This window comes from Odontomachus brunneus, unplaced genomic scaffold (assembly GCF_010583005.1).
Source record: "Odontomachus brunneus isolate Ranch 3 - 2012 unplaced genomic scaffold, Obru_v1 Obru_scaffold_152, whole genome shotgun sequence".
Taxonomy (NCBI): domain Eukaryota; kingdom Metazoa; phylum Arthropoda; class Insecta; order Hymenoptera; family Formicidae; genus Odontomachus; species Odontomachus brunneus.
In genome coordinates, this window is record NW_022639602.1 from 765,621 (window position 1) to 777,372 (window position 11,752).

The window sequence follows — 11,752 nt, forward strand, 5'->3', positions numbered from 1 at the left end:
AGAGAGAGAGAGACGCGCACACGTGGCGCGCAATAAACTTCGCTATCGAATTACTTTATTATTTTTTTCAAACGCGCAAAAAGCACACATGTCCACATATCTGCCACTATCAAAAGACCGTGGAGATCACATTTTATATTAAAGTCATCGAGCCAAGCAAACACATTTCCATAAACAGGAATTCTCAGGTCTCTAGTTTCATATTTATGAGACATTTCTTCATTTGGAGGCTCGTAACAGAAATTCTGTCTTTCCGACTTATCACTCGACTTATCAATCGTGAAGCATAACCAACAACATGCACAGATAGGTCTCAGACAGATAAGAGATGCAGGTCTTTCGTAAATAATTTTGAAACGTGGCCGTTATCTGATACGTAATATGATTTGCAGAGAATATCGGTGAATTGACCCGGTTGCATTTGAATATAAAAAGGGGCATGTTTTACATTCATAGTGATTTACATTACACTATTGTAGCATTAGCGTAGTATGTTGAAGACATTAATATGCTCATGCTTTATGTATCGTCGGATTAATAACGCATAAAGTGTAGATTATTGTATTACTTATTGCTTCTTGATTTAATGAAGACCGTTAATCCGCGATTATAATAATTATATCAGATGATTTACGGCGCGACACTGACGTGTTACGCGGTGTTGTATTCGCCGATCGTCGCGCGTTAAGGACTTTGTTCATTTATTGCAAAACACATTCGTAGTTAAAGTTTATGCGATTTGTACGCGAAAATTTAATATCGCGATTTAATTATTTTAATTGAATATCGCAATTTTGCACATAATAGAAACAATATACGTAACGATTATTCCCGTGTAATTTCGTGAAAAGTGATATACCATCCAAATTAGAAACTTATTGTTATAAATGTTATCAGCAAACGCAGCATAAAAGAAAGAATAATATTTACTGTACCGTTTTTACGTAATAATCGATTGTAGGTCAGAAAACTGCTGTCTTATGTTTCGAATAGCATTGTACTGAGTGAAATGTGCCAAAGTGATATGAAATTAATTTCAGATTTACAGATCGTGAAATTAATTTCAAATTTACAGATCATGAAATTAATTTCAAATTTACATTTATTATTATGTGACACACGGAAAAGCTTAGATAACAAAAAAAAAACGACTAATCGATTATCTTTGGAGTGCAAGGAGAGTAATCAGCTATGGTTGTTCAATTTATCTTATCTCCCGCTTAAATTTTACCGTGTTTTACCATGTTTTTCTCTGTGTACACCCGGCCTTAAATCATCAGCGACGCGGATGCATCCGTCTACAATTCGTGAAATCGAGTCCGGCAGAGACGGACGCGGCTGATCGCCTAGACGGAAACAATCCGTAAAGTAGTACACGTCGGCTTCATCGTCGGCCGCGTACGAGGTTTATTAATAATGGCGATGTGGCGTGAAATTTTCCCCCTCGTGAGTTCTCTTCCGTTAGTTCTCTTCCGCTCGCGGCGTTTCATACCGATCTTTTTACACGGACGCGAATACACGAGTAAGTTGCTCGCCTTGGGACCTCGACAAACACGTAATTAGCAGAATCCATGACCAATAGTCATTTTGATAAGAAAAAAAAACACGTTTTCTTTTGCCGACAGCGAAACGTCGTTGTCGGTGACGTTATGTAATCCTCACATAATACGTCCTCTCGGGAATTCTCAGGAAGCCTTAGAACGGCCAATCCGATGTGACGCCGACGTGACACAATATGCGCTATAATACAGTTGGTCATAGTTATGCAAGAATGATTTAACCCACAAAATTGTGGTATTTTAGTTTTTGCCTATTTTTTTTTTACCAACGGAGCAGTCCACAGTCCACGTCTTCCTAGCACGAGACCAAAAAGATCCAAGCCTTATGAGCGCTTTTAAAATTAAAAAACAATTTTTATTTTCTACTAATTAGCACTTTTTTTATATATTTTGTTAAAGTGTCGAGCTTGTCAATGAACATTCAAAAAAAGATCATGTTTAATTTCTTGAACGATTAACAAAGAACTTCAGTACTATCTACAATCATATTATTAATATCTATCTATTAATCATATACTATGTACAATCATATGTCAAATTTTCATCTTTATTTCTTTCGACATGTACTCTACGTGCGTTGGATCATTCTTGCGTAACTATGGCTAGCTTAGGTATTCATTTGTGATTAGTTACTACGATTTGCTGTTGTATTACGTATTTGTACTGTAAAATCAATTATCCGTCAATCATGTCAAATCTCGATTCCGCGCAAACTTTTCTTCCGCAGCTGCGGTCGCGATTGCAAATTGCCACGGATAATTCGCACTCAAGTGACTTAATTAATTCGTTGCACTCTAGATATTGTCGGTTAGCGGTGATAGCGTTGGGTACGCGCGAATGTGACGAACTTATGTAACGCTAACATAGCGGAACAATCCGTGTAACGTGTAATTATGTGATTCGCGGCGAGATTGAAAAAAAAAACTCGCGCGATTTTCGACTACCTGCCAATTAGAAATATATTTATCTTATAGTTTTGATTAACTAATTAATTAATTTCTACTAATTAACTAGTTAATTTCAGTCGGTTATCTCGCGGTAAAAAATACTTTGTATTTATGTTGAAGTCGATCCGTGTGTGAAATTTTTATGCCAAATTTTTAACATCCTCATATGTTAATATTTAACCTATTGTCGTTGCTATACATATTTATTTTGACTATTCTGCGTTAAATTCATATTCACAATTTCTAAGTATTAAAATAACACAATTTGAATAAATGTGAATAAGTAAAATGTACGAATTTCTTGGTAACATATTTCATGTGCAAAGTGTATGGATAAGTTGTGTTATTATATTTATCGTTTACATATTTGTGTTGAATTAACGCAGAAATTAAAGTGGATAAATTAGTGGACATGTAAGGTTTGTTAAGTTTAAGTGCTCGTTTATATACGAAGTGATGTTCTTGGGTGTTGATAAGTTATATAACGCAGCGGTCAGAGAATTTTTTACAACGCTTCGTGCTTCACGTTGCTCTTACGTTGCTCTTACGTTGCTCTTACGTTGTTTTGTTTCAACATTTAATCTATCATCTATGAGAGATCGTTGCAGTACGGTATGCTTGTACAATATCCTTCGGAATATTGATCATCTGTTGCGAATGATGGGGCTCGCAACGATTAAGCGTCGTCGTTGTCGACGCGATATCAGTTTTCGCATTGTTCATCGGTGTAATTCTTGCACGATTTAGAACACGATCGATCGACTGACTGTCAATGATCGCAACATTGACAGACACCGTTAGCCACTCGAGAAACACAAGTAGATTTCGATCATAACAACTTGGCTATGGAAACCGCCAGTTATGTAAGAGATGCGCGAAATTCTTCTGATTTTCTCTTTTTTATTTTCTTCCAAGAAACAATTATCAATGTGCGAATTAATAAAATTCGCAATTTTGATCATATTATCGATTCAGCTTCACAGATAATTTAACTTACAAATGTATCTGAGAGTGTGCGATTTCACTGCTCCATTTATATTTATTCGTATGTTGTGTACGTTCTCGAATACTCGCCATTATTTTTACGCAGAAGTTGTTACCTAACGTGTGAATGCTATTAGGAAATCTCGTTCGTGTCGCGCGACTCAGTACGAAGTTCACCAGTTCGAAAGTTGAGATCGAAGTACGCGTTCGCGGATAAGATAAAGTTATCTTATGGATGGGGACGGTTCACACACAAGTTGCTGTCTATCGGACATCGCGTGATAATAAGGGAAATTTTATTACACTTTCTTTCTAGCAATTGGCGCGTTTGTAGAGAGGGTTTTACAATATTTTTTCTTTACTTTATGAAAAATATTAATTTCTGTTTTTAATAATCCTCTATTTTGTCGACGAGATGTCGAATGTATAAAGGATTCGCACACGTTTTACAAATGGTAAATATCTTTGCGAGTAAGAGCGATTTTAAAGCACTCGCTTTCTTTTTCCTGTCGTTTTGCGGTTGAATTTCCAATTGTCACACTGAGAAAAAAAATAATTGAGTCGACGGTTAGCCGCTTTCAAAGAAGTATCGTATCTGTATTGAACAAATTACGTATTAGTACGCAATAATAAGCTGCGTTGATATAGTTACTGACCAAACATTGAATTAGTTGATAATTCTCACATCACAGCAATTCGTTTAATCGACTAAATGTTTGCTTCAACAAATCTTCTTCGTTCACGCAAAGTCTCACTAACTTAACCATTCTTTTTTTCTCAGTGCACAGCAACAAATACCGATGAAACGCGTTCAGTTTGTCGCGCTTGATTCAAGTTAAGTCACGATCCTCGGCGCTCAATCCCGCGCGGGGTCAAATATTCTCGCACACGTGATCCCACCACCGTATTCGTTAAATACGTTGTCGAGGACGATATGAGCCGTGTTACGGATGTGGGTGCATCGCGGCTTATTTCTACATGCTTAAGAGGCGCATGTGCTCGTAAAATTGGGTCAGTGACGTTAATTTGGACACTCGCGCACGGTCGAACAAAGTTGACCAAGGTCGGTGCTCGTAATACGTTACGTAGGGAAGATATCAGTATCTGTCACTCGTAACCCTGAAACGGATGCGCGCATGATTAGTATAGGCATGATGCAGGGCAATGATTTACGATAATTATGATAATTATCGAGTAGAGGGCTCAACGTGAGAATAGAAAAATGGGACGAATCGGTGATGGGACACCAACGACAGTAATTACGCGAAACTGCGTGAAAGTGTACGGAGAGAATTTTATAATTATTAATACTTTAGAACTAAGAAGAATAGATCGACATTTTACAACAATTTATTATCTTCTCGTTTCATAGGTGCTATTTATGTTTTATACACAAGAACAATATATATATTATATAAACATATATGTTTTATAATATATATATATATATTATATAACAATATATAACAGTATACAAGGTGTCTCACACTCTCCTCCGGGCATTTTGTGGGGACGTAAAATGGGTTGATGTGAACATAAAAGTCCTATACAGTTTTGCGATATTCGCAATAATTATCGAGATATTAATTGTAGAAAATTTGTGAATGATCATGCAGGATATGGTAAACGAGTTATAGTAGCGACGACTGCCGTCGTGTACTTATACTTTAGGTCAAATTGAACAAAAAAGTCCTCTACCATTTCGCAAATAATTGTATAGATTTTTAATTATTAATTAAAGAAGATTATTGCACGATTTTGCGTGATAATGCACTCATCTTCTTTAATTAATAATTAAAAATCTATGCGATTATTTGCGAAATGGTAGAGGACTTTTTTGTTCAATTTGACCTAAAGTATAAGTACACAACAACAGTCGTCGTTACTATAACTCGTTTATCATATTCTGCATGATCATTTACAAATTTTCTACAATTAATATCTCGATAATTATTGTGAATATCGCAAAACGGTATAGGACTTTTATGTTCACATTAACCCATTCTACGTCCCCATTCTACAAAATGCCTGGAAGAGAGTGTGAGACACCCTGTACACACACACACACACACACACACACACACACACACACACACACACACACACACACACACACACACACACACACACACACACACACACACACACACACACACACACACACACACACACACACACACACACACACACACACACACACACACACACACACACACACACACACACACACACACACACACACACACACACACACACACACACACACACACACACACACACACACACACACACACACACACACACACACACACACACACACACACACACACACACACACACACACACACACACACACACACACACACACACACACACACACACACACACACACACACACACACACACACACACACACACACACACACACACACACACACACACACACACACACACACACACACACACACACACACACACACACACACACACACACACACACACACACACACACACACACACACACACACACACACACACACACACACACACACACACACACACACACACACACACACACACACACACACACACACACACACACACACACACACACACACACACACTGTACTCAAGTAAATGTTCCAAATGTTTCATACATTTGTGTATATCCGGAAATCTATCAGAAATTCGTCACAAGTATGAAATTTGTTCGAAATAAATTATGAAGTACGTACATGCGCGTGTCGGGAATGAGCTTGCTTATCATGAAATGAGTATGTATTATAGTTACAATGAAATGTATACGCGTCTAAACATCCAACAAGATAATTCGCGTCTTCACACTAGTCTTCGCACGTCGCACTAAGCGATGTCCGTTTCTTCGAAGCAACGACGATACGCCACGCGTCGTATATATTATGACCAGTGTCACGTGACGTGACATAAATAAGCAGCATTATTCATTGCGTTCGCTTTAATTATGTCCGGCAATTTATAAACATTAAGTGTTGGCAGTGTAATCGATCACGGCGACCCGAGCAATTGTCGTGGCACGCCGTGAATGAAGGCTGCCACGAAAACATTACATTATAACAAGTAAACCTACCTAGAAGGTACATTCCGATTTCTTTCTAATTTGACACAAATGTAGAAGTACAAAAAATATTTAGATCATATTTTTTTATTTTGGCCTACTTTGAGTTTCACGGGCAATTTATAGCTTTTTAATGTTCTCACTCCTATCAACAAGTGCAACAAAAATGCATAAAAAATAAAATTGAATGCAAGATATAGCCGTTTTTGGTTTGCTGATTATGAATATAAAGTTCAAATGTGTAAAATTATTTATATGAATAATAAAATATTTTAACAAAATATTTTAATAAAATATTTAAACAAAACACGTAAAAAGTTGAAAAAAATTATTTATACAAATAATTTCTCGGTTTGGCCGAGATTCGAAACCATTTTTGACTAATTTAGTACAGAATTAAAATATTTCGGTTGAAATCTCGGCTAAAAGAAATTTAGAGTAGTTTGTGTCTCAGCTATGCCGATTTTGTTAAAATTATTTAACTATATCTTGTATTCAATTTTATTTTTTATGCATTTTTGCTGTACTTGTTGATGACAGGAGTGAGAACATTAAAAAGCTACAAACTACTCGTGAAATTCGAAGTGAACCAAAATGAAAAAAATATGACTTAGATATTTTCTGTATTCTTACGGAAAGAAATCGGAGTGTAACTTTTGGGTAGGTTTACTTGCAAGAGAAATTGTCCGATAAAAAAATTAACAAATTAACGGATATTTCTGATCAAATTCCGATCAATTTTTATATCCGATTAAGATATCCAATTAAATTTAATCGGATGCTTCCGATCATAATGGCATTTCATCAGATAAATCGATCAAAAATTATGAATTGAAATTTCTCATTGGACTCCTGACCGGATATAAAAATTTATCGGTATTTTAATTGGAAATATCCGTTTGTTAATTTTTTATCAATTAATTTCTTTCAGTGTAGTAGTGACGTAATGCTTCGAGTAGCGCCTGTGAATGAATCTCTGTCGGCATCACGACGTAGCAGATAAACTCGTTAAGAATTCACAAATATCTGAAAATATTTTTCAGCGTTATTTTTCATCTCTCTCTCTTTCTCTTTCTTTACGAACTTTTACGCTTCGAACGTCCAAACGGGCACGAAAATGCGAGCCACGCTGTCAAATGAGTCTTGTCGCGTAGAAAATTTGATTTATTCAAGGTTCGTGAATATAATCTCGCTCATTGAACTTTGGTCCCCGGGCGACATGGGACACGTATTATATTTAACTTCTTCAAGCGAACGTTGGCAGAACATGGACTGCGACGATAAGTGGCGCGATAACACGCGTTCTTTTTATTGGCGCTGTTTTACTGATTTGTGCTTTTTTGCGTCGCTCGGTTTTTGTGCATATAAATGTGTATAAGAGTATGAAGCCACGACTTCTGCTCGCTTTAATATGTGTGGTAAGGCATTTATAATTTTCTATCGATTCGGTCGAGATACGGTAAAATGAATTGCGAAGCTTCGACTTCTGATCACAGAAGAAACGAAAAGCGGGATGCATCCTGCTCTTAAGACCGTATTAATAATCGTTACTTGAAACTCGTCTCTCAAGTGAAATAACAGTAAATTATCCCGATTACGATGTTGCAAATATAATGCTATATATATATATATATATATATATATATATATATATATATATATATATATAATCCGAAGGACTTAAACTACTATATATTTATAGAAAATTAGTTACTTTGTTTATTAATGTCAAAGAATGTATTTTTCTTTCCGTGTAAATAAATCAATAATGATAAAATTTGATTCTAAATTTAAATCTAAATATCTCACGTGAGATAAGTTTCAAGTCACGATTATTGAAATACGGGCATTAAAAATCCGTATTAATAATTATTAATTCTCAAGTGCGATACTCAGATTTTTAAAATCAGAGTTAAATAAGAGTTTTTTAATTGAATTTTAATTACATAAGTGTCACATATATTATAATTTAAATGAAAAACTTGAATCTAATTCTAAATAAAAGATATAAATAGAAATCTCTGAGTATCTCACGTGAAAAAAGCTTTAAGTAACGGTTATTGAAGTATGGACGATCCGTAGTAATAGTTATTACTTGAAACTTGCTTCAAGTGAGATGTTCAGACTTGAATTTAGATTTAAACTTTTTGTTTTTATCGTAATATGTTGGCACTACTTTTGTAGTCGCGATTCAATTGGAAAACTCACATCCAACTTTGAATTCTAATCTTAGTACCTCGCTCAAAACAAGTTTTAAGTAATCACTATTAATACAGACTCTCAGGACATAATTTGAATTTAGGCACCATGAACGTTGTCCTTAAGTCAGAGTTGTAGAAAGAAAGTGAGTGAGTGAGGAAGAAGAAGTTGTAACGTACTTATACATACGTATTTCAAATCTTAGCACTTCTTTCTTATTTACTAGAGCTTTACTAGAGTTTCTGTCTTATTCCCACTTACAACATTCCCACGAATAGCAAACAGTCGGGAATCATGTTTTGTCCTAACTCTGACTGGAGGAACCAGTGCTACTCTGGCAGGGATTACAGACTGCAAGGAACTTCTAGTCGTCCTCATTCTTTACATCACTGACCTGTATCGCGAATTCGAATAGTTATCTGCGTCAGACAGTGCGAACTTTGGATCATGGTTTCGTAAGACAGACAGACCAAGGGTCGCGTTATATCTATACGTTCTGTACGTACCATCGTTCGTAACACCTCTCTTGTTTTTGTTTATCGGCGCTCGACGCTGCTCGTAACATGTCGTATTTCAAAACGGCGTACCGTGACGCGACATTTCAATCGGATATTCATTATGTTTGTGATTTATGCTTCATGACATTCAATTGTATAATTATGTTTTACCGTGGCCTTTCGACGCATTCTCTTATACACTTATTATTTCTGCGTCTACAATATTAAAATGTTTTATGTAAGTCGACTTGTTGTTGCACGTCGATTGCAAAGTGCAACTTCCATAAAAGGTCCACTCAATTCGAAAAACGAAACTCACGCACGACTGCACGCAGTCGTATTACACGTTACAGGCGGATGAAAACAACAACAAAATCTCACCTCTTCGAATTATCCGCAGCGTTTTATCGTCGACTGCTATGCTAAAGCGTGCGCCAGAACTCGCAGCCTCGGAAAGTAGCTCACCGCGTCATCGCGCTCGCGCTCACGTTTGACTGCAATGCGTGCATTCCGTCGCGAATTGACACGTGCACGCGTGTATCGGGGGCAAAGTGCACTTGACCGAGTCAGCTGTCGCGGTTAACGTGCCGTAAGGACTGCGAACGAATCGCGGTTATAGACGTATTCTACGGGACATTTCGCAACGCCAGTAAATTTATCGCAGGGATCAATCGATCAACTATCGCAGTCGCAGTCTTCGGGGTTCTCTTCTGCATTATGTAAGCGCGTGGTCGAGGCGCTACAAGTCACTCACAGGAGACATAGATCGTGTCGCTATTATCCGTGTCTCGCCATTGTGCCTTATCGTTTGTTTAATATTTAAATAATACACACACCTACATATACAATACATTGCCGATAGATTACAAAAGAATATACAACAAGCGCATTTCACGCTCGGCAAAGGTCGTGTGGCCGCTCACAGGTTAACGAGATCTCCTTGATGCTGTGCTCTTAAAACTCCTGGCTACTCGCCACGGCCATTTTGATTTGTGACGTCAGAAGAGCGAGGAAATGCGCGCTCAAATTTCTACAAAGTACGTCGAAATAAGAAGATATATGTAAAAACTGACATTTACAATCGATTAAGTACACTCTTGAAATACTCCGATCACTCTCGTTTTGTTCTGATAATTAATAAATAACCGTAAAATTAATGTGACACGCAATTTTCCTTTTTAACCTATATTTCCTCTTTACTTTTTTTTTTTAACAAAATAGAGAAAATGTAAGTTAAAGAAGAAAGTTGCGTGTCATCTTAATTTTACGGTTATTTATGGCTTTTAGAGTAAAAGAAATGTGTATTTTTGAGATATGCTTAATCGATTGCTAGTGTCATTCTATGGATATATCTTTTTATTTCGACGTATTTTGCAGGAACTTTGGGCATATATTTCCTCGCTTCTGACGTCATCATTGGAGAGTTCCGCGGCGAGTAGCCAGGAGTCTTAAGGGAGAATTCACATTTTGGCAGAAAAGCAGAAAGAAGCCAATCAGATCTCGCGGTTTCTGGTCAAGACGGCAATTAACAGTTTCTGCTGCTTTACCAGCGCGACTTCTGATTACTTTCTATCTTTCTATTTATCTGTTAAAGTGTGATTTTTTCGACAGTCGAGCGCAATGACAATGCCGGCAGAAGCGTCGAAGGTTGACAAATCAAGACACTCTCGATATCCGCTTTGAGCGAGCGATTTAAAGGATTCTCAACACCGTCGTCGAGAAAGGAGGAGGAATGCCTTTCGGCAGGACGCGCGAATGCATCTGCATGCACTTTGTGAGAAACGCACTAACCGCGCCGATTTTGGGAATGGTTTTTCTTGCAGTGTCGATTAATCCGCATCACAGAGGCGTGCACATACACCCTTCCTCCCTCCGAGAGGGCGTAAAGTCGATCGGCAGTGACCGGATAGTGCCGCCATCATGATCGTGGACGACAAACAGTGAGTCGTAGCGTAACGCATAGAAAGTGCTGTTGTGTAGCTCATAGATGAGCACGCATCCCGCTACGCATTGCGCCGCATACTTTACGCCTACAATACGTTCTCTCTTTGCAATATTCTTCTGTCTGTCGCTTGCTCGAATTTTTAGCCCTTGGATGCCGTTGGCGATCGCATACACATATACATACACGGCGCTGGAGAATCGAACACGCCGTGCTTTCATCGTAGGCGCCACAGACGCATCCGAGGATTAAGTCCTTAAAACTCTTTCATTTACTTTATCTCTCAATTTACTTTGTATTACGTCCCGAATTTAGCTCGAGGATTAAACTCTCCAATTTATTTTACACTGAAAGTTTTAGCGGATATATATGTGTATATATATACATATATCCGCTAAAACCTCGAGTGTAATATATAATATATATATATATATATATATATATAAACGTGTAGCGTGGAAATATTATGCAGAGTTATATACATACACATACATATATATATATATATATATATATATATATATATATAT

The 11,752-nt window shown here is 37.2% G+C and overlaps 1 protein-coding gene across 4 annotated transcripts in view; it reads left to right on the forward strand.

Annotated features, from left to right (window-relative positions):
* The window catches only part of LOC116850678 (long-chain-fatty-acid--CoA ligase 3), a 34,139-nt gene that overhangs the window by 7,214 nt on the left and 15,173 nt on the right, over positions 1-11,752 (forward strand). Inside the window, exon 3 of one of the 4 annotated variants that reach the window (XM_032829262.1) lies at positions 11,104-11,220. The exons of the other annotated variants lie outside the window; for them this stretch is intronic. Coding sequence (XP_032685153.1) covers positions 11,201-11,220 — 20 coding nt within the window. The 5' untranslated portion in view covers positions 11,104-11,200. The remainder of the gene's footprint in view (positions 1-11,103; positions 11,221-11,752) is intronic. 4 annotated transcript variants of the gene reach the window in all.